Source organism: Aplysia californica, unplaced genomic scaffold, assembly GCF_000002075.1.
Source record: "Aplysia californica isolate F4 #8 unplaced genomic scaffold, AplCal3.0 scaffold00479, whole genome shotgun sequence".
Classification (NCBI taxonomy): Eukaryota; Metazoa; Mollusca; class Gastropoda; order Aplysiida; family Aplysiidae; genus Aplysia; species Aplysia californica.
This window is the reverse complement of record NW_004797749.1, coordinates 205,671-233,526: the sequence shown is the minus strand read 5'-3', so window position 1 is coordinate 233,526 and position 27,856 is coordinate 205,671. Positions and strand designations below refer to the sequence as shown.

Here is a 27,856-nt window from a genome sequence, read left to right as displayed (position 1 = left end):
TCTCCCATGCTATACATTGTACCAAGTTCCCCGTGCTTCATCTAAATATAGTTTGTATATTCAATAGTAGCAATCTGATCTTTAAACAAAAATCCGCTCTTCTTAGGACTAACACGAGCCATGATGACGTTTTTACCGATTTGGCGCTACGACAGTAAAGACACCAAATCTATTCATCATTGCCAGCAGGTGCAGTATCGCCCACAGTAAACAGTTTAAAAGCAAAACAAAATTAAACAACAACAACAACAACAACAACAACAACAACACCAGAAATATAGGCCTTATTTTAAAAATATCAATTCGCGATCTCAGACTGTTCACCATGGCATACACAACAATCCATGCTGACATCATGTGTGCTCAGGACCTGACCTAACGTGACATAATTAGAGCCTACTTCACCGTGAAGTAGAGCCTTTGATTGTTTTGTAGAGGTGTATTACTTGAGTACGCAGTTCCAATGCAAGATGAATGAAGTCGAATTTTAGCTCGCAAATATAATATAATATTTAGTTTATATAGTATATCACGGAAAGTTCGGATTCGTCTGGACCGGCCTCGGTAGTTCGAAGGACCCGTAGTTCGAGGTTTATATCTTACTGTAGTTGGGCCAATTATACGAACTTACAATAATACTAGCAGGGCCCCCTTTCGATGAAAGGAATGATCGGTGCATTAACATCAACCGAAAGTCATTGGCCTTAGCCTACTATATTTACACTCTACTGGAATGGAGCAATAAATCTTCAGCCTGCTTAAATGTAGGAACCAACACGTCATTGAGTGTTAACACAGGTGCTAGCATTTTATAGGTTTGTCTGTACACCCAAACACTATCCAAACTTATTTATGTATAAGAAGCTTAAAGTATCTTTTTAACTTTGTCCAGAGACCGTTTTTATAATCATTGACTTTGTCCTCAAACTTTTTTTAGTAACTTGGGCGGTCGATCGTTACACTTTTTGTAATTGTTATACATTTTAAGTTTTTGTGCGTTCTTAAGTAGAAGCAAACACGTTTTTGAGTCTTAACATAATTAGAGGTTTTTATAGAGAGCTAGACGGGCGGCCAAGACAGTACAGTACACGATCTAGGATTTAAATTAATATTTTCGAGGCCCTACAGGTTCATTATTATGTCCCCAAAAATTTTTGTTAGTTGCCAAGTTGATCAGAAATACTGTAACGTTATAGTGATTTTCCTTATATATCTAGAAGGAATTTATTGTTGAATCCATAAAAATACAAATATGACTAGACTGAGACTCTCTGTGTGTTAGTTCCGAATATTGATTTCATTTTAGGCCCTAGTATCCTTTAATTTTGTTGTTCCGCACACTGTTTGGCACCTGTGGTAGCCTTTTTACTGAACGGTCATGTAAAAATAGAATCTAGATTTAGTTAATGAATGAAACGAAATACGAAATTATTTGTTTACAATTTTCAATAGATCTAGATCTAGCCTTCGGCCTCTTCGGTTGCGTTTTCTGCTGAAGCAGTAGAATCAGAAGACAGGCTGTCACTGGGTGGGTCGGTTGATATGCTGTATTTCCGCAAAAGTCTATGATCCTGTTAAGTTGCTTGGGCTGAACAATTAATTGAAAAGACGCAGACTCTACTCTCTGCTTGGTTCAATAAGAAAAGGTATGGAAAACAGTCTTTCTCACTTTCTCTTGTCTTCAACAACTTCTGTCTTCATCAGGACTCAGTCAGGCGGACTTCAATTGTAATTGTTATTATAATTATTATTATTGTTTAATTTTAATCGATCTTTCTGTACAAATCTAAAAATGACACAAAGGTCACTAAACTAAATGAGTCGGTAAATTTATAGAAACCCTCCCGTCTCATAAAGGGTATTATTTTGTAACTAACATTCTACTGGTTTTTAAGGGCCCTGAACATGATTTTTGGCATTGAAAAACATCGTGAATGTGAATTGTTAGTTTAGATGTTAGGGCACTCTATTTGGAAGGACTTTCGTAACGAGCGACCACCCCATCAAGCACAATAAAGAAGAGGTCTAGACCTAACCCTAACCCTAACCCTACCCCTAATCCTACCCCTACCCCTACCCCTACCCCTAACCCTACCCTTACCCCTACCCCTACCCCAAGCCCTCAATTCTGCTCTGTCTCATAGTGGTCGCTCGTTACGGAAGTCCTCCCCTTTATTTCATAATAAGAAAAGTGAACCTGTGTATTTTGATAGTTTTTCATCTTAAAATGTTAAGCTAATGAACTCCTGATAAAAGAAGACCTGTTAACCTGTTATCAGCAAGGCCAGCTCTATTCGGACTCGAGTCCGATTAGGTATTTGGATAGTTTTTCATCTTATAATGTTAAGCTAATGAACTCCTGATAAAAGAAGACCTGTTAACCTGTTATCAGCAAGGCCAGCTCTATTCGGACTCGAGTCTGATTAGATTTTTTATCTATTCGGACTAGAGGCCGAGGGTTTTACCTCTAGAATCTAGATCTAGACTCTAGATCTAGATTATATAGATCTAGATCTAGATATAGATATAGATCTAATTCGGACTCGGCTAAAAAAAAAGTTTTATATTATCGGACTCGGCTTGTTAAGTGAGTTCTCTAGTGAGTGTAAGAAGCTTAGATCTACATGTTGTTGGGGAATTTTAGGTAAAACCAGAATTAGAACTAGAATTACCTACTAGAATCTAGATCTAGGACTGTGTAATTGTGTCAAAAGTCAAAAGACTGCACTCTCATTATATTGCCCAATGGCAGTGTCTTCGTACACGGTAACCGACAACTCAGGGTCTTTCCACCACCACTACAGCATCATCATTATTACTTCCACCACCATTAATTGTCTTTCCACAAGTTTAATTACATTTTGTTGTGTGTTATAGTTTTTCTGTCCTAGTTAATTTTTTTTTTAAATCACTGACAATATCAACAGCCCTGGCCTCTTCCCAACACCTCTTCCCCCAGCAAGCCGAAAGTGAGTGATCACTACATGTAATCTCCTTGTTCGACATAAAATTAACTCTGTCCCCGGCAAGGTCAACTCAACTTGGTTGTTCTGTTCATACTAATGGTGCAGGAAGAGCCAGTTTAGATAGAGATCTAGTAACTGGATTATATTAAAGCTCAGGTCTCGATTGTTATCATTAATAAAAAAAAATTTCATGAATGCTGGAAATATCTCTAGGAATAAAAGTAGGAAGTCGGAACGGACGTCATGCTGGACTCGATTCAGAGTCCGAATATAATTTTTGTTTAATAGTTACTTCGTTTCCGCAGTTGCTGAAAAGTTATTTGATTTGATGTCGAAGTCGTTGTAAAGGAATGCGCCCGAGCCGTTGTCAGTGGTTCACGGGCACAGTGGTTCCAACTGTGAGCTGCTGGGAGTGGCTTGCTAGTTAAAGAGTTTAAATTTATGGGAGGAACTTCGTAACGAGCGACCACTGATAGAGTGATAGAGGGTTAGGGTTAAGTCTAGATTTGGGGTTTACGTTATCTCTTTATCTCCGGCAAGCCGTTCCCAGTAGCTAGTCGTCAGAACCACTGTGCCAGTGATCCGCTTGGGCACATTCTTTTACATCGACTTCCGGTCACTTTTACCGGGATTTCATTCTTTAGATGAAGAACTATCGAAATAGGTTCACTTGCTTCGATTTAATTGCCAATTTATTGATGGTTTTGTCATTTTTAGACTTTGTACCAAACACGGGCCTCAGCCTAGTGGGTTTACCCACCTCGGAGATAAAAAGATAATATATGGCTAGGGTTAGACTTCAAGAGTTCGGGTTTGGGCTAGGGTTAGGGTTAGGACTCTTCTATATTATGTTTGTAGGATATTAAGTTACGGAAGTCTTTAAGATAATTTTTGCTTGTATAGGGACACTTGGTCACACTGTTACACAAGAAGTAATAAACGTTGCTAAAGAGTTTTACACTCTTTATCATTTACTTGCTCGACAAAAATTGAAACAGACAATTAATTAGGTTATTATAAGTGGTTTTAAATGCCATGGATGGTCTCATATTCTGCTAGTGCGCAGTTAGCAAAATGGCATCAACCTCTAAATTAGACTGGAAATGGCGTATATATCATATATACAGTGGAACTCGGATTCAACAAAGTCATCGGGCCTGACCTTTCTTCAATTTTGTTGAATCCGAGTGTTCGTTATATATCGCAAACATGAGGTTTTTGTGTAGATAATTATGGGCACTGAACAAGTAATGTATAATGTATTCAACTTCCTGTATCAAAAATAGTTTGGTTTGAAATAAGAGGCATTTTTCCATTCTTTGATGCCATTCCATAGAAATGCTGGAAAATTGTAGGAAAATACACACTGAAGTCTTCCAAGCACACACTGTGCTAAAGAGGTCAAATAAGTTTAAATGCATGCATGTGTCTCCTATCATCTATGATGTGTTATTTGCTGAAAAAGTTGTGTTGCTGTGTATAGCCTAGCATACGACAACGTTTGATTCCACAGACCAAGGTGTAATTCATTTCGTAGATCCGTGTAGAAGTTAGCATTAATGAATCTTTGCAATATGAATCGGTAGCTGGGGGAGAAATGACTGAGTACTGTGACGTGTTTTTATCTCTACTGACTAGTGACGTTCCATGCCCGAACCGCTTTTGTGCCCCTTCCAGTCAGACATACGCGCATGCACTCACACACACATATACACACATGCATGCACACACACGCACAGTCACACATCACATGTCTTGCGTGTGCTGGCTGCCTGTCAAACCCCAACACACGCTAAAAATGGAAATGTCATGCGTCTATGCGTGCCAACAACGTGTGTGTTGGCATGAAAGAAGGCCGTTAATTGGTCACATGATATAATCAATAGGCTAAGCGAGTAATAGTGCACGATGCAGATGCCATTGATGGCTTCCTTGAAAAGAAAAAGTTCTTTGCGGGAGAAAAATTAGTGAAACCATATCAGTGGGGACTGTTCACCCTGCAGAGGACTTCGTTGAATCCGAGCTTGCTCATGTCATTTATAATCTGTTACTTGAAACCAAGTTATTTTTATTGATTTTAAGTTTAAAAAACGGGAAACCTATAGATCTCTTTTCGTTGAATCAGGGTTTTCGTTAAATCTGAGTTCCACTGAATAAAGATCAAGAATTCAAATTTATGGTGGAAGTGGAAGTAGGATTTTTTATTTGGGCGCAGGGAGAGGGTGGGGGGTGGGGAGGGCTTGGAAATGTTTGAAGGGTGATGTATAACTGATTGTTCACAACCACTGACGACCTTTTTAATTTAAAAACTGCAATTTTTCCCCCCAGTTATGGGTGTGCATGGGCTCTGGCAGTTGCTCCAGCCTTCAGGGCGACCGGTGTCTCTTGAGTCTTTGGATGGAAAAGTTCTTGCTGTTGGTATCCTTGCCTTTTGTTTATTTCACAAGTGCATTTTTATTCTGAAGAGATTTTGTCATTTTTGTGCAACTTATTAATCTGCTAGAGCCCAAGTGTAAGCGAATCAGGTGGTTCACAAAGAATGTCAAGCAATTATATCGCTGTGGTGGAATGTAGATGGATAGTCAGCAAGTTGTGTTCTTAATACCCAGTACACACCGTGAGTTGTGTTTATTGGATTGAGTTTGGGCTTGCCAGATTTTCCTTCATGAATGGGGCTAAAGGTACTGCTTTTGCACAATATGACCGAATTCAACTTAATTTGAATCTGACCTTCAAAATCAAATGTTTTTATTTTTCAAGGTTGCGAGTTGAATCAGTTGTATTACTAAGGGCAGTCCGTACCTTGATGTACAGTGTAATGAGTCCACATGGTTCTTTGCCCACCTTTGGGATTAAATAGTGATGATTGTAGGCATCTCTTAAAAGTGCCAATGCGCTGTTTCTGTAGCGCTAACAATATTGCCTCCCCTTCTCAGTCACCAAAATGTGGGTATTAGCCTATAATATAGGAATGGTCACGAGCCGAGAAGAGTACCCGTTTCTCGCGAGAAATGCCCTTCCCGTCACTTTCCGGCCACTAAAGTACTGGCCGGTACAGAGAAGTGATACCGCTCTTTGGCTTGACATAACGAGTAAAGAGAGTGAGAGAATGAGAGGCACAGCCAGCGAGAAATGATACGCAGACAGTGTCACCCATCACAGTGCCATCCTGTTTCTGAAACTGAAAGGGAGGGGAGAGGGTGGCGAGGCGAGGCGAGTGGGGGAAGTTGGTCAGGACTTATGCTTAGGCTAAGGTCTCACTACCTTCCTTCACTGCCTGCGCAACAGGGCTAGCCTAGTTTAGATTCCGGCCACGGCTGGCCTTCTTGCTAAGCGAGCTGGTCGTCCAACGGCGAGAGACGAGAATTAGGTAATGAGACGAGAAGCACTTCTTGGGACCAGTACCGGTCCCGGCGAGAAATAGGTCAGCTTCTTGGTCTTCTCGCTCGGGAAGGAAAAAGTGCTTCCCGCCCGTCTTTACTATAATAATTATGTTGAGTTTGATGCTTATATCAACATTTCAACGTGAAATAATCCACAATGAAGTGTATTTTGTACTCTGACTTTCATTTTTTTTTTTCAATATGCGGTATGTTCTTAATGAATGTTGATCTTTACCATGATGGTTGAGGGTTTTTTTTCTTTACTTAACATTTTGCACTTTAACTACAGTACCACAAGACAGGCCCATCAGTCATCAGTTATTTCAGCTATATATTTTTCATTCTGACTTAACATGACCCTCTGTTAAATTTGTTTGTCCTTAGTAATATGTGAGACATTGTGGTGAAATCAGACACTTGTCAAAAATAATGAAATCAATTGAAGAAAAGTGCATTTTCCACTTATTTGGCCCTTTTTTTTTTTTCTTTGGCTCAACACCTTTTTGGTCTATTTAAAAACACATTTCTGTGTGAATTTTACTGAAAAACATTGATTAGAGGCACAAAAAATGTAAATGTTCTTTTCCCAAAGACTCAAAGCTATAGAAGTTAACAAATTTGGCGGCCATATTCTCAATAATTATACCTCTGGAACCTGGTGACAGCTGACTCTCACCTTCTTCTATAGGAAATAACTCGACTTCTATTTAAAATATATTATGGTTATTTTTTTCATTGAATGCAACAGAAATGAATAAGCTTTAAGATGATACCTAAAACTCCACATTCCCCAAAATTGACGTGTGCCTGAATCCACTGCATTGTGACACATATATATAGTATTCAACCTGTGATGTGCTTCAGAAAGAAAATTGAGAACTACTTTCTATTTTTTTTGGTTTTACTCTAGTACCATTTACTTGTGATGTGTTTCATTTTTATCCTTCTTATGGTTCTGTTTGGACAGAGCACTCATACAGTATGACAAACTTAGTTTTGCTTCAGTCCTTGACTTTATATAAAGATGTCAGCATTTGGTTGCACCAGACCTTGAAGGGAATGAGGGACAAGGATGGGAACCCTGTGCCAAATGCACATTTACAGGTATGTGCATTTAATAAATAGTCAAACCAATCAACTTCTAGAACACTATTAGACAAGTGGTAAAAGTAAAAGTAAAGAATAGCACCAATTTTTGAACTGATTGACCTTGTGTGTGGTATCCAGGGTGACAATGATGTGTGACGATATGGAGGTTGTACTTTGCTTATTATCAAACAGGTTTGTCCACATAGCAAAATATAATAACATGTGTATCGTGAATTAAGAGAGATTTGCATATAAGAGTGTGTAAATTGCTTTTTTTAATTGAATAGTGGATAGGTTGTTTGTAAAATGTACTGTTTTTCTATTTGCACTTATAACTGTTCATCAACCCAAACTCCTTTCGTTTATTGAAATGATGGATATTACTCTGCAGTCAAATTCTGCTCATGTGACTGTCGGCGTTAAGTATTTTTTGGAGTGTTGAAGTGTTTATCATTATGTCCTTACAGGGTCTCTTTACTCGTGTATGCAAGCTGCTCTATTACAAGATCAAACCGGTCTTTGTCTTTGATGGTGGTGTTCCTGTCCTCAAGAGACAGACTCTGGTATGTGCTGGCTGTTTTCTGATTTTCAGTAAAAATTCCATACAGTTATCTTGAAATATGTTGGGGGTTTTTTTACATTGTAAACTCCTTGAACATAATTTTTTTTGTGTCAGATGCCTCAAAACTTGAAAACTTGTATCTCTTTGAGGTATATTTCAATTTCTCTATCATCATCATCAAATGCCAGATCTGCGGCAGACATCGGCGATCATGGTTGTCCATTCACTCCTTTGCTAAATATCTCTATACAAATTGAAAACTTCAGCCTTACACTATTGTGTGATAGTACAATGTTGAGGAAAATGGCTGGTCGTGTCGGTGCCTGCCCGTTGATGACAGAGGTAGATGAATTATGTTTTTACTTGACTGAATTGAGAAAAGTGACAAATTGCAAAACTGCATAGAGTGAATTAATAGATGAATCTAGCGCCTAATTATAGCCTTTAAAAAGTTATTTGTATGCCTCATATGTAGTTGCTGTGGGGGAGTAAGGGTGTATGTAAATTGATGGTAGTTTGCTTCGTGTTTTGTGGAACCATAGTATGCTTTGATGACATATTATAATAATGTATGCACCATTGTTAATCAAACTGTTTGTTTTGGCTGCAAGTATGTGCTATTGTAACCGCATCTGAGAAAAATTAGTCATTACTAGTTTTTTAAATATATTTTAAAAAATTTCTTGGCTGCTGTTTGATCTTTTTATCGCTTATTTTAATTAATTGGTTGGGTTGTTGTTTTTTTCGAGTTTAAAATTTGTTCTAATAATAGTCTCTTTTCCAATCATGGATAATATTATTTTTATTCAAATTGGGCCTATCAGACACAGATGTTTGTGACAAAACCTGTCTGAGTGGTACTGTTTGGCATCTGTGGTACAATGGTTAGGCTCTCCACCATTGCATTAGTTGAATTCCCCAAGTTCAGAAATCTTTTTTCTCAAGTATCTCCGTCTGTCTACAGAGTCATTGCATGGGTTAGCCCTATCTTGCAGGGTCAAAGCAGCAGGCCCTCTAGTCTAAATGGTAGATAAACTGTGTGGATTAAGAAGTAAAATATTTACACTACAATGTATATCATATGACCTGAAGCTTTACCTGCACAATTTGTTTTTCTAGGCTGCAAGGAAAGAGAGGAAAACGGAAGCGGAAAGAGAGAGCAGCGACATCGCTCAGAAACTTCTCCGCAATCTAATGCGCAGCCAGGTTGTGAAAGGAGCATTGGGAGATGGCGGGAACACGAGTGGCCGTGTGCCAGGTGTCCGTAGGGGGAAGAATAACCGAGATGAGGACATGTTTGAACTCACACCCTTGCCTGAGGCCGAGGAGATTGGGTCAGTGCTGGACGCAAGCATATAATATCTATTTTGAGTGTTTGGCCGTTTGGGTGGGGAGCACCTAGCTCGTTTCATATTGTCTTTTTTCTAGTTATTTTGATCTTCCTCAGAACAAAATGTACTCATTTAATAGTGTTTCGGAAAATGATTTAGGTAAAAAAAAAAGACGACTGACTTCAGTTTTAGTGTTCCTGCCTTTTTCTTCTTTCTTCATACTATGAATGTGTATCTGGTGAAGATATATGTGAATGTACACCATTAGAAGTCAAAATATGTGCAAATAATGTGCTAATCCGTTTTCTATTACCATCATTTTAATGTTTTCTTTTGCCAGTTTGAACCTCAATGCAGAAGAATGGGAACGAGAATTCGAGCAACAGGAAAACTGGATTAAGGTAATATATGTATCAGGCTTCCATTGTTTGTTGTCTAATATGTATTTCGGGTATCTGTTGTCCTGTTGTCATGTTTTATTTATATATTTATTTATGTACAATTAGACCTATTTATGTTATACACATACGCATCAGGCCATTATTTGTTGTATCATCAGGCATATTTTATTTGTCAAGTTTGCCGTGTAGCTTTTATTTCAATGCGTCACTGCAGTTCAGACTGTTTTGGGGGGGGGGGGCTCTGGTGGCCTAGAGGTTAAGGTGTTCACCTTTCATTCCAAGGTCCCGGGTTCGAATCCGGGTAGCGCCGAAAAAAATGTATTCTCTAAAATTGTCTCCTTTCACCTCCTTTACTGCTCTCTAGCAATGTTCTGTCGTCTGCTTTCGTTTCCACTTTCTGCTCCCACCCTATCACCTCTTTCACCCCCTCCTCTGAGCCCCTGACTCTCTCTGCTGCCTTTCTACTGTTTCTCCTTGGCTCCTTCTTACTGCTGTCTTTCAGCCATACCCCTGATCTTCTGGTAGGAAAGATTTACACCAAGCCTTCTCGGACGAGGGCGAAAAATCTCGGAGGTCGGTGTGCATGTTGCGTACGTTATAGATCCCTTGGTGGTCCAAAATCGATAAGAGTAGGCATCGACCGCCACCCGGGCAAAATTCAAAATTTCCTACCAACTGTAAATGTTTGGTGTGTCCTGCACGCTCATATGACCTTGTGCAGTTGCGAGTGCTGTAAAACACTAACCCAAAAAAAAAAAAGACTGTTTTGTGATGCAAAACCTCTCACCTTTGATTGAAAATGTCGCTGGTTCCATGCTTGTTGAGCAGGGGAAAAAAGTCGGGGTGTTTTTTGCGACCCACGTCCCAACTTATTGTGATTTGGGTGCAAGGTGTTGGTGGAAATGAAACACACAAACAAGCATGAATATTGGTGGTAGTGCGTTATGTAAATGTTGTTGAGAAACTTCTCATTGAATCTGAAAGACAAAACACAACGAAATAGTGTTTGTCGTTTTAGTTTAAAACTCACCCCATTGAGTATCTGTCCTGCTTTTTCTTGACATGTAATGACGATTGCTGTACGGGTGCACTTCTTTTTACTCAAACATGAAATGTCACTGGGTCAAACTAAACCTATCCCCAACAGGAAGGCCTGGCAGCACTTAGTGACGTCCACCCGGACTCCGATGAGTTCAAGACGCTGCCCATGGAGATCCAGCACGAGGTTCTCAGCGAACTGAAGGAGAGGAGGAAATACCACAGTCTCAGCAGGCTTACCAAGATGCCGGAGGTTCGTTTGTGTCCTTTGCCTTTGAAGGCCCCCCCCCCCCCCCCACCCTTCTTTCACTCTTGTGCGCCTCTTGCGGATTGTAATTACAATAAGGGCTTATTAGTCTAATATAAGTTGGTCTAGTTCTCGGCAGTCTCCTCACCGTCCCGTCTTCTTCAAAGTTTTAGTATTCTAAAAAAACTAAACTATAGCCATATCATCTTTTCTATGCCAGTAAAACGTCTTTGAGTGTGAGGTTTTTCTTTTTAATGTTAACTTAAAACATTGGTTGTATCTTTTTCATGGGTCCCCAGGAATCGGATGACTTTTCCTCGTACCAGTTAAAGAAACTGATGAAGCAGAGCACTCTGACCAATCGCATCGAAGCAATCAAGAAAGACATGGGGAACAAGACGACGGCCGATCTAGCATATTCGATGGGTGATGACTATTACGGGGACGATGTGGAGGCCAGGAGGATTGTGTCGGAAGACACGTCACATTATATTCTCATGAAAGGATTGACAAAGAAGAAGCAGGAGGAGGAGGCTGAGAGGTTTGTGGTGGAGAGTATGGTGAAGAAAGAAGAGTCGGACGATGAGGACGAATATGCGACGGCGCTAGGAAAGAGTAAACCTCCTTTGTCAAAGGATGCAGGGACAAAGAAAACTGGCGTGTCAAAAAAGGAAGGTGAGGCTGATGTTGCTGGCTCTGACTCTGATAGTGATAGAGAGATACTAGCCTCGGTGTTGAGGAAAGGAAGACAAGGGAGGAAAAGGAGGAGATCTTCTGCCATGGATGTGATGGGTGTCGATGGGTCACGGTCGTCATCAAAGCCACAGACTGGTGGAGAGATGAAGATTACAGCGACAGAGCGAGAGAATGAGGAAGGAGAGTGGGACAGTGGAAGTCGATCGGACGTGGGGATCATGGATAGCACAAGTTCATCTGAAGGTAAGTAACAGTGGGAAATGTGTTCTGCGTGAGGAGAGTAAATGTTGGTTGTGTATTTCACATATAGCCGGGGATTAGGGGGGGGGGGGGCTGGCTTGTTAGCTCTGAGATAGTGTGTTTGCATTTTTTATTCTGCATTATATATATTATTTATTTACGCACACACACACTTACATTCACTTATCCATTCATTCGCACACACACAAGCAAACGCACATATTTTTAGATATATGTATCGCCATGTTCTCACATATTATTCCTATTTTAGACGAAGGTTTCATCGAGATCAACGTAGATCCCTCTGCCCCTGTTGTGGAGGACGAGCTGTTTCCTGCGGGGATATTTGACGTAGTTGCCACAGAAGGTTCTCATGTTGCAGAAAAAGCTGAACTGACAAAATCATTTCCATCGTCTGTGGAGGCAAGAGTCGGAGAACCAGCTAAATCTGAAAAGACTCGGAGACTGGGTCATCGGAAACAAAAAGATGGCATGGTTGTTTCTAAAGGGGAGATAGTTTCTGATAGAGGTGACCCGAAAAAGAAGTCTGCTGGTGATGGTGACAAAGGAAGTTTGAATAAAGATGAGTCAAAGACGTCAGCTCAGGCTGAGAATGCAGGGGAGGGCCATAAACGTAAAAATGTGATGAGTGACATTTTGAAAGAACTACAGCAGAAGAAGCAAAAACTGTTGGAAAGTTTGGAAGGGGAGGAGGAGAATTTGACAGGCATGGATGAGGAGACCGGTGAAGGGGAAGGGCTGGGCGAAGGAACGGAGAAAGATGCCTATTCTGCTGCTTCTGAGATGAAGAAGAAAAGTGTTATCGAATCCGATTCTCAAAGTCTGTCGGAGAGTGGGGATTTTGAGATGAAGACGGTCAAGGGAAAATATATTTCTTCTGATAGCGAAGACGATGAACAACTGAAGCTGGCTATTGAGTTGTCTTTGCAGTCAGCGCACTCTTCAGAAAATGTTCCCTCCTCTTTGACTGCAGTTGATGATTCAACAAAGCAACCTGAAGTTAGGAAACTTAAAAGATCCAGCCCAGCAAAACCATCTAAAGTGACTGACTCTAAGAAGACAGCGGTGATCTGTTCAGGAAGTGCGACAAAATCTGGGAATAATAGTGATGATGAAGATGATGATGGAGGTAATGATGTAGAAATGGATGAGGCAACGTCTCTGCTTTCCCGTGGTGATGACTCCTCCAAACCTTCTTCTCCTCCCCCCCGACGCGAGTCTTTTCACCTCAGTCAGGAGCTGAAAATTCTAGAGGAGGAAAAAGAAGCGAAAAAAGAAGACGACAACAGACGAGAAGGAGAAGAAGTAAAGGGAAAAGAAGAAGATGATGAAATGGAAGAAGTTCTAGAGGACGTTAATGAAAGGCAAAAGGGAGGCAGGAAAGAACAGCATGACCAGTCGAAGGAGAAAGTGGTGAGTGGTGTCAGCGAAGACAGACTGCAGCCAGAAGACTTTGAGGAGGACCCAACAGATTTGTACTACGCCTCTCTCAATGAGGTGAGAACTATGAATGGTTTTTTTGTCATATATTTTGTGCACACAGTAGTACATGTATTGTAAAAAATGTTTTATAGGGCTCAGTAAAAAACTCAGAAAATGCAATATATATATGTGTGTGTGTGCCTAAAGAAAGGTACCAAGAGTTGGATTTTGACCCTTTTGAGGTAACGGTTGTATCTTATAGAAAATTCAATGCTGAACACAAGGGTTTTATAATTTCTTAGATATCTCAAGTAGTTTTTGAGATATTGCACATTTTGCGAGGTAGGGTATTAAAATATAATTTTTGAGAAAATGAACTTTTAAGTTTAACAAACGTGAGAACACATACAAACTTTTAAAAAAAACGATTTTTTAAATGTATTTATTAATGGAAAATTCATGTCCAATTTGGCATTCATTTGACATCGATACCATGAATGGATTTCAATGGTAGAACATAGCAGGGAAGAGAAAACGTGCTTCAACTATAGATTTTAACACATTTTAAAAGTATCTTTCTTTATTTTTTTTTATTATACCCTTCCCTCAAAATAATTCAAAATAAAACATTTAGAAGTCAATTCAATGAAAACCCTTTGAGCACATTGTAAAAAAATGTTGGATCTATCATTTTTTTTAATGGAAACACATTTTGGTCAAAAAATGATTTTTGTCTTTACCAGCCTGCAGCTCATAACGGTCTGGGGTGACTTTTGGTACAGTGGAATCCACTTATAACGAGTCCTAAAATAACGAGAAGTCTGTTATAAAGACACTTTTCTAAAACCCTGTTTTTTCCCCTTCTTTATCTTTGTAAATAAAATACTGCTATAACGCAAGCAGACAAACTCACGAGTCGGTTATAGCGGAATATTGCTGCTGCTGTGCACAGCGCATAGGCCATTTATTCATGTAAAACCTCGCCAGTTAAGAAACTTTTTGGTTATCTTTCGAAACAAAAAATGGGAGAGCCCACGTGTGCCAACAATGAAGGCCGGATTGAATGAGTGGGGAGGGTGTGGCATGCACAGACAAGCAGAACGCATCGTGTGATAGGCCAGCCTAGTCTAGATTATCTAGGCCTACCATGCCTCTCACTTCTCCGATGCGGGGATGGAGAGGTCATAGTGCTGTACTGTGATGGACGAAGCGAATGTGTGACGTGGGCGGGGTGTGGTATGTTTCCATTGTGCACATGCAGACGGAATGCACCACAGGGTGTGGTGGGGTGGGGGAAAACACAGCGGGCGAGTTAGTCTAGAGAACTTTCTTCCTGATTGCCTACACCGAGCTGTCAACATTGCTAGCGCTAGAGAAAGAAACCTGATTCGACTTCTGATCAAGTAAGACTTAAAGGTCATGTTGAACCAAAGCATCTTCAGGGGAGATTACAAAAAGAAATAACCAAAAACTAGACTCATAGATTAGGCCTACTTTACTATTTCCCTTGAATTTATTACTGGATCCCGTATAACGAGAATCCTGCTATAACGGACATATGGCACCGGTCCCCTCCCTCTCGTTATAACAGGATTCCACTGTACCTTCTTCTAGGCGTACTCACATATATTGTCAGTTTCAAACTCGAACTCTTTATATATGCCACATTTGGTCAACTACTTTTTTTTGCCTCATATTATGTTGTTCACAACCTGTAATTATAATCTTTTATATTATACTCTTAAATGTAAAAAGAACACTCTACATAAAAATGTTGAGCTGTTCTGGTAAATACTAAGAGAGGAATAGAGGGGGAGGAGTAACTTTTCTTAAAAATCAATGTTCACTCAGTTACATGTTTAGTGTCGGACATCCACGATATACTTCATTTTGTTCCATGTAGTACATGTTGGATATATGTTGGATATATGTTGGATATATGTTGGACATATGTTGGATGTTGGATATTCATTCTCTTTTTAGAAATATTCCACTACAGACAATACTAACTACTACGGCTATAATCTGAGACAAAGTTTTCCTTCTGGTTTAATGGTTGCATTTTAATTTTAAAGTTGTTTTTTTTAAATTGCCATATTTCTTTTATGTGTGCATCATTCTCATCATGAAATCAGGCTCTTATCAAAGCAATTAAATCCGAGAAATCAACTTTTTCTGACCTCTGGACAATTTTTTATGAAATTTTTATTGGCTTAACCTTTTATGTCTAGTAGAAACACATTTCTATGTGAATTTTGCTGAAAAAGATTTATCAGTGTCAAACATTTTGACTTCTATAATGGGTAATTTTGTTGTTGTTTTTTTAAAATCAAAACTAAGAAAAATTTAACAAACTATGAAATTATATGTACAATCCATACCCCCAACAATTGATAAGAGCCTGAAAATTTGGTGTCATGAACACAATTGTATCAATTGAGGGGGGGGGGGGTTGTTGTTGTTTTTTTTTGGGGGGGGGTTTGTTTGTTTGGTTTTGTTGTTGTTTTTTTTTTGGGGGGGGGGGGGGTTATAAAACGTTTACAACCGTTCACAATCACACTGGTCTTTCCCCATATTCAGGGAGAGTTGCTGGGTTTGAACTCAGAACTCGCCAGCGAACGGACGGCCCTGCTACTGGAACGAGGACGACAGAATCGACTGGCTATGTCTGTGACTGACCAGGTCAATCTAGAGGCTCAGGTGAGGTCACCTCCTGTCACATGGAGTTGTGGGAGAGAACAATGTGTGTGTGTGTGTGTTGACAAAGTATTTGTTTATATGCGTATTAGATTGTATTTCATAATGCAGAATTTCCTGTTTTGATATATACCTACGTAAGTGCATGCGTGTATGGGTGTGTGCTTGTTTACACAGGATGTGCACATGTGTCTTGTGCAGTGTGTGTCATAATGACCCATTTTCTGCTGTGATATACCTGTGTAAATTGTCATGGGTCCTTAAATGGGGAATGGGCTTTGCGTAGATGTGTTCATGACTATTTTTTTGTTTTCCTCTTCTTGGAAGAGGTTTGGTATTTTTAAATTTTTGTTGGGTTTTTTTTTTTTGGGGGGGGGGGGGGAGAGATTAATCAAAGTTATATAATTATAATGAATATTATTGGTATCATTATTATTCTTATTATGCCGATAATTTTATCATTGATTTTGTTGTTATTGTCATTGTTATTATTACCATTGTTGTTCCCCAGGAACTTCTTCGTCTGTTCGGCATCCCGTACGTTGTGGGCCCCATGGAGGCAGAGGCTCAGTGCGCCTACCTGGACATCACTGGTCAGACTGACGGCACCATCACTGACGACAGTGACATCTGGCTGTTTGGCGGGCGTCGCATGTACAAAAATTTCTTCAACCAGAACAAGCATGTGGAGTTCTACAGCTTTGACAGGATCAGCAACCACTTCGGTGAGACTAGAATTGAGGGTAGCGTGGGATTACAGGCTTTTTGGGTAGAAAAAAACCCAAGATTGGTGCTTGTCAACATTTTTATAGCCAGTGCCCACTTTTGCCTCCTTTAACAATGTAAAATGTTTGCCCCGCCCAGCTGTATATATATATATATGTATATGTACTTCCAAGTGAGGAATTAAATAATGCCTGTCACTATGTAGGTGATCCCGTCCATCCACCGAAATCATCAAATCACCCAGTCATGGGTGATATCACCCTGGTTAGAAAGTACTGGACTAGATGAAAGGTGGCCTAGAATTATATACTTTTTAAAAATAGTTTTTTGACAGGAAATCGTTTGTAATTCTAGCGGAGCAAACAGTCAGCTCCCCCCACTATTGTGCTCATGTTTGTGTATAATTTTCCTTGACTGACATCTGGTTCTCAGAAGATAAAGAAATTCTAAACACTGGGTGGGGTGAATAAGGTCTCTTCTTGACCAAAGAGAAGCACCATTTAATGCAGGGAATAAATAGGACAGCAGAAACAATGAAGGGAAAGAAAAGATGTAGGACCTGACAGTGGTGTCTTCCAAACACCTGCTGAAAAATTTTCCAAACTTCTGCGGTATACGATATAGTCTTTTGTCTGTCTGTGACTCTTCCCCCTCAGGCATCGGCCGTGATCAGCTGATCAACATCGCACTGCTGTGCGGCAGCGACTACACCGAGGGCATCCAAGGTGTGGGGCCGGTCAGAGCACTAGAGATCATGGCAGAGTTTCCAGGGACAGGCTCGGAGGGACTTCGGGCATTCAGGTAGTTTTTTTGGTGGTAATTCACTTTCTTGGAAAGTTCTATCTGCTCAGTACCTAGTTTAGAGAAGTTTGACTTTTTAAAAATTTGGGATTTCACAGTAGGCCTATGTCAAGCTTTTTCAAATGCAGTTTTTTTAATATCTTGATGATAATGACTCCCAATGATCTTAGATTTTGATAGAGCAGACAGAGCATTTTGTTTCTGACCTCATGGTCTTAGTCAAAACGAACAAAAATGTCAGAGCATTTCATTTCTGACCTCATGGACTTTGTAATTCTAAGTTAGCAAATTGTTTGTGGTTATTGTAGGCTCGGAGTGACCTGCTATCCCCTTGGAGAGGACGCAAATTGCACTGGTTTGATTTGGACATGTCGCCGAATCATGTGGATCAGCTAAGACTGCTCTTCAGGACACAATATAAGGTGGCAGGAGAAGTGGAAGAGAGATGAAATTTGTTTCTTTGAGTAAAGAGAAGCACATCAGCTCAATAATGGTCATTGAGTGCTGAAAAAAAGGAAAGACAAACAGACAGAGACAACAGAGGGAAAGGAAAGCAATAGGACCTACCAGTGGTGCCCTCTAACCACCTGCGACAGAAGAAAAGATAGGAGGGTAACTTCTCAGAGTGTACAGACCTGAAAATATATGAGGCTATGAACAAGTCCCAACAATGGGAAGGAGTGGAGTGAGATCAGTGGAGAGTCATCTGTTGGGCCCCTGTGGATGACATGACTTCAGGATTGATGATGATGATGATATGTTTAACACCCCTCTCAACACTGGAAAGGATCCTTCCCCTAAACTGAAGATAATCTAGTCATTTTTGTCCACTGACTTATTGTTGTTGTCGTTTCTATTATTATTTATTGCTTATTTATAGTTACTATTATTATTTAATACTTATTTATAGTTACTACTATTATTTATTACTTATTTATAGTACCCTTGAGGGAATAATGTCAGAGAAATTAATTCATACTCGAAAATGAAAATACTGTGGTCAGTATAAAATTAATTTTTAAAATGTTTTATGAAGTACCCTCAACATAGTAGATGACTTTCTTTAATTGATTCCTACCCCATACTGAAGATGATATAATTATTTTCATCATCTTGATTATTATTGTTGTTGTTAATACTATTATTATTACGCATACTGTTGCTCTCAGGAACATCCCTGTCCCAAACCAAAGATACTATAGTCAGTTAAAATTAGATTATTGAAAGTAGCCTCTTGCTATCAAACGAATGGGCAATTCTGAAATTTTTAAAGACGTGATTTTTCACTGTCATAAAGCAGGGTTGAATGCACCATCTTCAAATGATAATAATAATAATAGTGATATATGTGCTCAACCTTGATTAAAGTACAGAGGCTCTGGGAGCTTCACAATACAACAGTAACATAAAGTCAGTGCACTGTGTTCTGACCAAAAGAAAATCTCTCTCTGAATATTTATCACATTACTGTAAGAACAGACATGACTTTAGCTGATGATATTTGAATGAATTAAAGGTTTGATCTCTCTTAAACTACTGGGCAAAGCATTCCAGATCTTGGGGCCTTGATATTCAAATGCCATTTCCCCATTGTTTTAAGTTTCATAGGTGATAAAAGAAATGTCTTTTTGTCTGCCGATGACCTTAAACTGAGAGTTGAAGTGTAAAGTTTCAACAGATTTGATTGATATGATGGTGCATTATCATTCAAGCATTTGTGACACAGAGTGGCCAACTTGTAGATCATTCTTTTTCTCAACTGGAAGCCAGTGCAGTGTCACATACGTTTCACGCTAAGTTTTTTGGGTTTGGTTTTTTTTTTTCCAGATGTTTGTCTCTATTCATTTATGCCAAATCTGAGTTGAGCTGGTCTGGAAAGTTCAAACGGACAGTTTTTAGTCTCTCCTGCGAAACTGGCTTACAGGATGCTGCTGCTTGAAAGTTCTCTCAGAAACTGTTTCTTTTTTTTCCCCTTTGTGCAGGACGTGGTGGGAGAAGATGAAGAAACGGGAGCAGGTGGTTGGCAGCAAGACACGGGCCCGACTCAAGAACCTCAAACTGCCCAATGGTGAGTTGTGCTGATTTTTAATGTTTCACACCCTCATTGATACAAAGAGATCACTCATGATATTAACTGGTTAGTCTTGATTGTAAATGGAGACTATAGGAGAAAAACTGGTTGTGTCACATTTTTCTACCAATTGAAAAATTTAGAATCCGGGAATTCCTGGGTTTGTTTTCATGTTTAGGGTTCTAAGAAGTTTTTGTGTTCTGCTGTTGAAATGTTCACTTACTGGTTATTTTATACAAGTTTGATCATTTTGTTTGGTAGTTGGGATTTGAAAAAGAAGGATGCGATTTGGACATCACCAGTTTCTCTCCTGTGTAGCCTTCAAATGTTTTTTACACCCCCATCGTTAAAATTATATCTTTCATGATGCATTGCTGAGCTATGATAGTAAACTATTTTACACCCACATTGACATGAATAAATCAATCAAGGGGCAATGGTGATTTGGTCGTGTAGAGACTTTTGAAGACAACAGGGGGAGTTCCTAGTTTTGTTCTGTTTTTGAGTGAGATGAAGGTTCTTCTAGTCATAGGTGCGAATTGCAGGTAGTTGGAGTGCACCCCTAATAGATCCTACTTCTTTTCTCTCCCTCTGTTGTTTCTGTGGGTCTATATTCATTTACTGCTGCGTTAAATAGACGTAACTGTGTCAATGTCTTTCTCTTTACTCCAACTCCAAATCTCTTTCCCTCTACCTCTCTTCTTCTCCTCAGCTCTCCCTTCATTTCATCTAAGTATTTCGCCTTTGATTCATCTGTGTCCATGATCGTCTTTGCCAGGTTTTCCCAGTGAGACTGTAGTTCGGGCGTACCTGAGCCCGACTGTGGATGAATCGACCGAGTCCTTCGCCTGGAAAATGCCAGAGCTGGACGTGCTCAGAGAGTATCCTTTTGTCAAGTTTTCCACAAAAGGGGTCAAATTTTTCCATTAAAAATGTTCCTGTCTCTGTTGTTAACCCTCTGAGCAGCGCTTGCGACTAATGTCACAATAACAGGGTGGTAGATTTTCTGATTCACCGCAAAGTTGTGCTTCCTCGTAGACTGCTACAAGACGAAAGAAGAGTGGTTTCCCCATCTTAGTTTTTGCCCCAAACGGGAAACCTTTAAATTGTGGCACTTTTATGAATGAAAATCAGGACTCCGTTTATTTACATTACATTAGCTGCCCAGGATAAAAATGGCAGCTCCCACTAGATCTAACTTTGTTACGAAAACCCAATTGAATCGAAACGTGTAAATTTCCCATTTCCAAGGTCTCTCAAGCTTTGAAAGTCACCAATCTTTGGCGGCCATTTTTTCTATAGTTTTACCTCTGACACCAGGCGACCCTACCACCTTCAATCGCAAATATCGCGACTTCAATTCAAGATAGAGGGGTATTGTTTTCGCCAAATACAAGACAAAGGAACAAGCTCTTAGATTATATTAATAACTCTATATGCCCAAAAATTGACGAGCGTCTGTTTTCACTGCGTCGTGACACATATATGTATATTTTTGTTCTTCATTCATTTGTGGTTGTTATGATGTATGATACATGTTTCTAGCTTCAGTGGCATGTGTTTTCTGACTGTTTTTCTGACATTACCTTGTGTCAGTTTAGCAATGCAAAAATAATTGACCGCTCAGGGACCATGCCCGAGTTCAGAAATATTCCAACGCTGGAAGGGTTAATTGTCTGAAGTGCTCTCTGTTTGTACCTCATAGCTCTAAACTCTCATGCTGATTAAGATAATAGGTTTAACTCTTTAACCATGCAATTTAAAATCACGTTTCCGCTTAATTCTCTAGTGGGTTTTTTTATGCGACCCAACATAATACGTTTTTAAAACCACTTGTTTCGCGTCAAACTGATCGATAAAGCGTTACCCAGACGTAGAATTCATTTATTTTTACTTCTGGGTCAAACTAAAGGCTTGATAGCTCATACTTTTATATATTCGGCCCATACCATAATCCAGTAATAACTTAGCATCGGACAGTAGTACTGTCCAGTTTTGGTTACAGACCTCGACTACCGGCCTCTGCCACCGTCCAGACATGATTTAAGAGTTAAGTTCTACAGTTGAACCTGTCCAAGACAACTACCCATTGTTGAGGAGAAAGTGGTCATTATTTCAGTGGTTCCAGCAAGCATGTGTGTGGGAGGCACTATGGTAAAATCAGGCGCTTATCAAAATAAATAATGAAATCAAAGAAACCAGTATTTTTATGGCCGGTGGGCATTTTCTTGGAAATTTTTTTTTTTTTTTTGGCTCAGCACATTTTATATCCATTTAAAAACATATTTCTGTGTAGATTTTACTAAAAACTGTTGGTCAAAGGCACAAAAATTGTAAATATGCAGTTTTTAAGGTCACTCAGTCTTTGGAAGTTACCAAACTTTTGCGGCCATTTTCTTGCCAATTTTACCTGTGACACCAGATAACCCCCACCTCTTTCAATCACAAATATCTCGATTTCTGTTCAAGATAATAACTCTATTTGTCCAAAAATTGAGGAGCGCCTGATTCCGCCACATCGTCACAACTATGCCATGTCCCTTCCTATCTGTGGTCCCATTGAGATGACCGGAGCTGATGAAATCACAATGAAACTTAGCATATATGCTTCATATGCAGCACAGGATGGTTGGACAGGTTCAAAAAGAGGCATGGCATTATCACTCAAACGATTGTGTGCGAAGAATCTGCTACAGTAAGTCCATTACAGCGATATATTTTCCTAGCATTGTGCCGTCACTGTTACTTCTCTTAATTTTTTTCAATATCTAATTTTTCTTTTTATCGGTGTACCCGAATTATGGAAGTATCGAATACATTTTTCAATCCCCAACGTATTTGAGTTGTCCATTCCTGACTGTATCAGGATTTTATTGAGAAATTAGACATGATTTTATAATTTCCTTTTTGGTCTTACAGTGTCATAAAGAGAGTACTTGATCAAGAAAAGTTGTCACTTTTCAAGGTTTCATAAACTGCAATTACACCCCGCGGGGCAGTGCTACTGACTGTAGTGTCTTTGGTCATTCCCAAAGGGGGGACATTTCTCGTTCAAGCATAGTAGAATTGTAAATGGGCTGACTCATGTCATGCTCATAACTGTGCTTGATCTACAACAGGGAACTGCTGCTTTTTCTTTCCTGATCCTTACTATTGTCATTTTCCTCGACTTCTTTAGTATGTTTGTCACTCTCTTGTGACCTGCTATTTCCGGGGTGCCTTGATAGTCAAAGCAAACCTCGTGCTGTTGAAGTTAAAGAGGTGAGTAGTCTAAGTCTGATTCCCTGTAAAGACTTTTCTGTTGAAACTCACCATTGGCGCTCTTATGACCTTATGCAGTTGCGAGCGCCGTAAAAGCCTCTGCTATAAAAAAGACAAAAAAACCTGCAATTACCCATGTTTTCTTTAACTGAGCCAAGTTTTGCCAAGTTGAGGTTTGGCTGGAGTCGGGAGAAGTCTGACCAGTCTTTGGTCCCAATGATGAAGCAGTTGACTCAGAGGAAGGTAACGCTTTCATTTATGGTCACTTTGTCGATAAGATAAGAGACATCTTTATTGTCCAGATCCTGGCCCCTTGGTTTGGTGTTTCACACACACACACACACACACACACACACACACACACACACACAAACAAACAAACATGCTTACACACGGAGGTTTTCAGTCACATGCATAATATAAATGGATTGTAGTATAAACAATAATAATCTTAAGCTAGATACGTACTCAGTATTCTGACTGTAACTCGTATGTTTTGTTTCTCATTATTCTTTTTTGTTTGGGGGGAGGGGTGGGGGAGTTTGTAATAAAATAACTTCTCTACTTTTTGTGGGAAAGAGTTCAACAAGATGAAGAATTTCAGCCTGGGGGAGGGGTGGGGGATTCTTTCTGGAAAAAAATTATGCTGTCGCATTACCATAAGTCTCTCTAAAATATGAGGTTGATACAGGTAGGCTCTCTATTTCTGGCATCATAATTGTACACACTGTTTCTCTTTGTGTGTTTTGGGAAACCAGAGTCCTCAAAAATGTTTAGATAGACTCTGTCTGTGAGTTTATTGTAAGGAGATTGAAGCTTTTGTTTTGTGTGTGTGTGTTTCAGAACCAAGGTCGTATCCACGCCTACTTTCAGCCTGAGTCATTTGTCCAGTCTGCTAAGATCAGGAGTGACAGACTGAAGAAAGCCTTGTCCCTGGTGAAAAATTCTCAGGGGGGTGATGAGGAGAGGGAGGAGGAGGAGGATGAGATGAGTGGAGATATAGAAACAAAACGTATGAGGAAGGCTCAAGGAGGGAAAGGACGAGTTGTTGGGGAGAGTGGGAAGGGAAGTGAGAAAAGGAAGAAACAAGGAGGAAAAGGCAGGCATGAGGAGGAGGAGAAGGAGGATGAACAGGATGATCCAGAGGTAGATGAGGATGTGTCTGATCAGGTTCAAAATGTCGCAAAGAAAGGGAAGAAAAGACGGATTGTTGGCAAAAACAGTGAGGATGCAGAAAAACCGGCAGTTTCCGAAAATGAAAATGGAATTCCAAAAGAGAATTCTGGTGCTACTGTGGTGAAGTCTAAAGGCAGAAAGATTCTCAAAGGTGCAAAAAACGTGGATGAGAAGAGTGCAGGTCATGAAAACAGCAACAGAGATTCCTTTATGACTGACATGGCTGCTAAGGTGCTAAATGCTAAGAAAAAATTGGAAGAAAGAGAGAAAGGTCTTGTCATGTGTGAAAAGCTTAAGGAGTGGGAGAGTGATATGAGCTCCACACATAATATGGATGTTGGTTCATCTGTTCAGAGTGAAGATGCTGCTACTTCAGAAGTTGGTAAAAGTGTCGGTGATGAAATTGTCAGTGGTCCCAAGGCAAAGAAAAAGTCTGTGAGAGGGAAACGAGAGACAGGAAGTGCGGAAAGTCGGCCGGCAATGGGATTGTTTCAACGAGGGAAGACAGGAGTCATGTCTTTAGAAGCCAAACCTAAGTCAACAAAGGCAAAGGTCAGAAGAACTCGTGTTGCGGTTAAGAAGAAGGCGGTGAATTTGTCGGAGAGTGACAGCAGCTGCAGTAGTAGTGGTGACGAGGAGGAGAGAGGGAGTAGGAAAGATACTGGTGTATTAGAGAGTGGCGGGCGCGGAACCGAACCTAAAACAGTGGGCATTAATAAGAAAGTGGTGTCCTCAGACAGCAAGCAAGTCCACAATGGTGATGGGGAAGACAAACAACAGCAGAGGGAAAACGTCCAAACCTCTCATGTCCCTTCTTCTCAGCAAGTGTCGGGTAAAGCCAAGGAGAGAAAAAACACAACAGCAACTTCGCAAAGTCTTAAACCTGAAAGAAATGTGCTTGAGAAGGAATATAAACAGGCTGCAGACGCTTCAAACTCTGTCAAAGTTAGCAGTGTGTTGATGAAGAAAAAGAGAACTCCCAAGAGTGTGCAGAGTTCATCTGTTGTGGGTGAGGATTTGACTTCAAATCCGCAGCGGAGTGAGGGTGATTCTAGTGTTGATAGAATGAGTGGTGATGTGGTAGCAGAGACAGATATGAGAGGTGAGGAGGAAGAAGTTGACATCCGTAAAGCTGACGTCTCCATCATTAACAAACAATATCTCCCGTCAACCCTGGAGTATCTGAACCAGCGCAGTCGGGGAGAGAAATTTCTTTTGCATCAGCTGCGAGGCAGCCGGGCGAAAAATTCTATTGAGCAGCGGTTGGAAGCCTTGGAGATGCGACCAGATTTAGCCACAGTTTTGCCCAAAAAGAAAGTGAACGTTTCCTCTGAGGGTGGGAAGAAACAGCAGAAGTCTAGGAAGAGGGCTACGCAGAGCTTTGATGACATTCTGGGCGGAATGGATGAACAGGTCGTAGGTCAACTGGAGAAACAGAGGGGGAAGAAACTTGGCAAGAGAGAGGAGTTTGGAGAAGGAAAGAAAGAAGTTGCTGGAGGAAAGATTGGTGCTAAAAAAGATCATCAAAGTGGCAGTGAGAAACCAGGAGACAAGGCTGAGCTTAAATTAAAATCCAATGTGTCAAGAGTTGGTGGAGGCGGTACAGGACAAAGCGTGAGGTCTGGTTCAGGATCTAAGTCTAACAAAAGTGATCATAGAGGGAAAGGACGGGCAACTGCTGGTGAAGAGATGCAGGTAGCAAAAAGTTCCAATAGTTCAAGCTCTGGCAAGAAAACTCCTCTTTCAAAGTCAAGCTGCAGTGATGAGACAAGGGTGGAAACCATTTGTCAGTCACAGGATGTGTTTGAAGGTCAAGGTGAGAGGAAGGGTAACTCACAGAGTGTGAAGTTTAGAGAGGAAAAGTCAGACACGAGACAAAGTTCACAAACCGAGGAGGAAGCGGCCAGGCAGAGAAGACTGAGATGGGAACAAGCCAGGGCTTTGAAGTCTGCGCGCAGTCAAGCTTTTGACCAGCCCATCGGTGGAACTGTATGGGATAAGGACGGGGAAAATATCAGCAAAAAAGGGAAGAAGTCGAAACTGGAAGACGAGAAAACGTCAAATGTTGGACAAATGGGAAATGATGGAACTAAAGTGAACAAATTAAGATTAGGACAAGTGAAAACATTGAAACCCTCTCCCAGTCAGAGATTAGATCAACCTGTTGTTGATTTTGAAAATTTTGATGATGATGAGGACGAAGATTATATTGACCAAATTAGTAAGTTGTATAGACTTGAAGACGAAATGTCTGATATGTCAAATGTAAGAGGAAGTAAAGATGATATTTCAGAACTAAGACTTTCAAGATTTGAGAGAGAAAAATCCCAGAAACCCCCTGGAAGCCACAGGTTTTCCCAGCCTCATGTTGGCTTTGGTAGTGATGAAGATGAAGATTATACTACTAGCAAAATGAGCAGATTCAGAAAGCAGATGGAACACATACACGACCCAAAATCCACCAAAGCTGGTTATTTCCCTCTACAGGGAACCGCAACTCCAACGATGGGTCTGGCTTTTGCCGGGAAGGGAAAAGGAAGAGGGAAGAACCGTAATCCAGGTCTTACAATGGTGAAGGGCAGTGGGAGGAATGCAGGAAAAGGAAGTGGTGGTGGTGGTGGTGGTGGGTTTTTGCCAGAGATCAGCGCCACAGAGAATGTGTCAGCCGAGGAGATAATGGAGTTTGTGGACATGGAGGAGCATGACCTGGGGAGTGATTTCAGTGACGTTGATTAACTTGTACTGAGGGGAGATGTCGTCTTCAGCAGTGATGGTGACTAACTTGCTTGGGTAGAATGGCCATCACTGGTACTGGTAGGGATGGTGATTTTTTAGTGACTTTGATTGTTGGTTCTCAAGGGAAGTGAGATCATATGTAGTTGTGATGGTGATTTCAGTGAACTTGATTGACTTACTTTAACTTAACAAAGTGAAGAGGTCATCTTACTAGTATATCTGTAGTGTAATGGTTAGGCTTTTTGCTGTTGCATTCAAAGTCAGATGTGAGTTTGATTCTCAAAATTCAAAATAAGTTACTTTTTCAAGTATTTTTGTCTGTCTGTCAGGATGTTATATCCCACTCAGCTTGGGCAGTGTCTTTGCAGACTCATAATTCAAATAATTGATTTCAATTGTATCGATGAAGAGTGTGATCTAGAGAAAGATGAGAATGTGTCGAAACAGGGTAAAAATGTCCCAAAGGACATGAGGAAAAGATGGATTGTCAGCGAAAATAGTTGAGATGCAGAAAAAACGCTGTTATCAGGAAATGAAAAGTGGAAATCGAGAATGTTTCGGAGTGTTCTATGGTCTGCTGGGTTAATAATATAGTGTAAAGCGCATAGAGCCCGCTGTTGAGCGGGGATATGCGCTATACAAATGCTATTTATTATCTGTTATTGTTACTTGAAAAAAGTGTGAATTTTGATGGATGTGTCATTTTTATGGAAATTTCAGAGTTCCTGAAATCTGACGAAGATGTTGTTTTAGTCCCTCAAGGGAATCTTTCTGCTTCAATATCAGATGTTTCTGCATTAAAAATTAATGTACATAAAAATTACTATAGTTTTTGCTAAAAGGATCAGAACATTGATGGACAGCTCGTTCATGAAATTGGTGTTGAATAATAACTTCTTGAGAAATCCCTACTGATGAGTAAATTAAGTTTTTCTTGGATGTTTACACTATGTAGAATGTAGTTGGTATTGGTTTGTGCTTATGCTTACTAT

At 40.2% G+C, this 27,856-nt stretch overlaps 1 protein-coding gene across 1 annotated transcript; it reads left to right on the top strand.

Moving 5' to 3' along the window:
- The first annotated feature begins 1,461 nt into the window (after positions 1-1,461).
- Positions 1,462-27,397, top strand: LOC101847134 (DNA repair protein complementing XP-G cells). The gene is made up of 16 exons (XM_005105578.3): positions 1,462-1,646; positions 5,295-5,384; positions 7,374-7,453; positions 7,906-8,001; positions 9,120-9,334; positions 9,672-9,732; positions 10,880-11,023; positions 11,317-11,956; positions 12,225-13,471; positions 15,977-16,096; positions 16,605-16,818; positions 17,476-17,620; positions 19,603-19,688; positions 20,470-20,572; positions 23,111-23,195; positions 23,796-27,397. Exons 2-16 carry the CDS (start codon positions 5,297-5,299, stop codon positions 26,862-26,864), a joined length of 6,393 nt encoding a protein of 2,130 aa, XP_005105635.1. The 5' UTR covers positions 1,462-1,646; positions 5,295-5,296; the 3' UTR covers positions 26,865-27,397.
- The last annotated feature ends 459 nt before the right edge of the window (positions 27,398-27,856 follow it).

What these genes read in the sequence shown, in the direction of transcription:
- LOC101847134 (XM_005105578.3), top strand. Translation starts at nt 5,297, where the DNA reads ATGGGTGTGCATGGGCTCTGGCAGTTGCTCCAGCCTTCAGGGCGACCG. An exon ending in TGGAAAAGTTCTTGCTGTTG is followed by an intron (nt 5,385 to 7,373) that starts GTATCCTTGCCT and finishes CTTTATATAAAG; the next exon opens with ATGTCAGCATTTGGTTGCAC. An exon ending in TGCCAAATGCACATTTACAG is followed by an intron (nt 7,454 to 7,905) that starts GTATGTGCATTT and finishes ATGTCCTTACAG; the next exon opens with GGTCTCTTTACTCGTGTATG.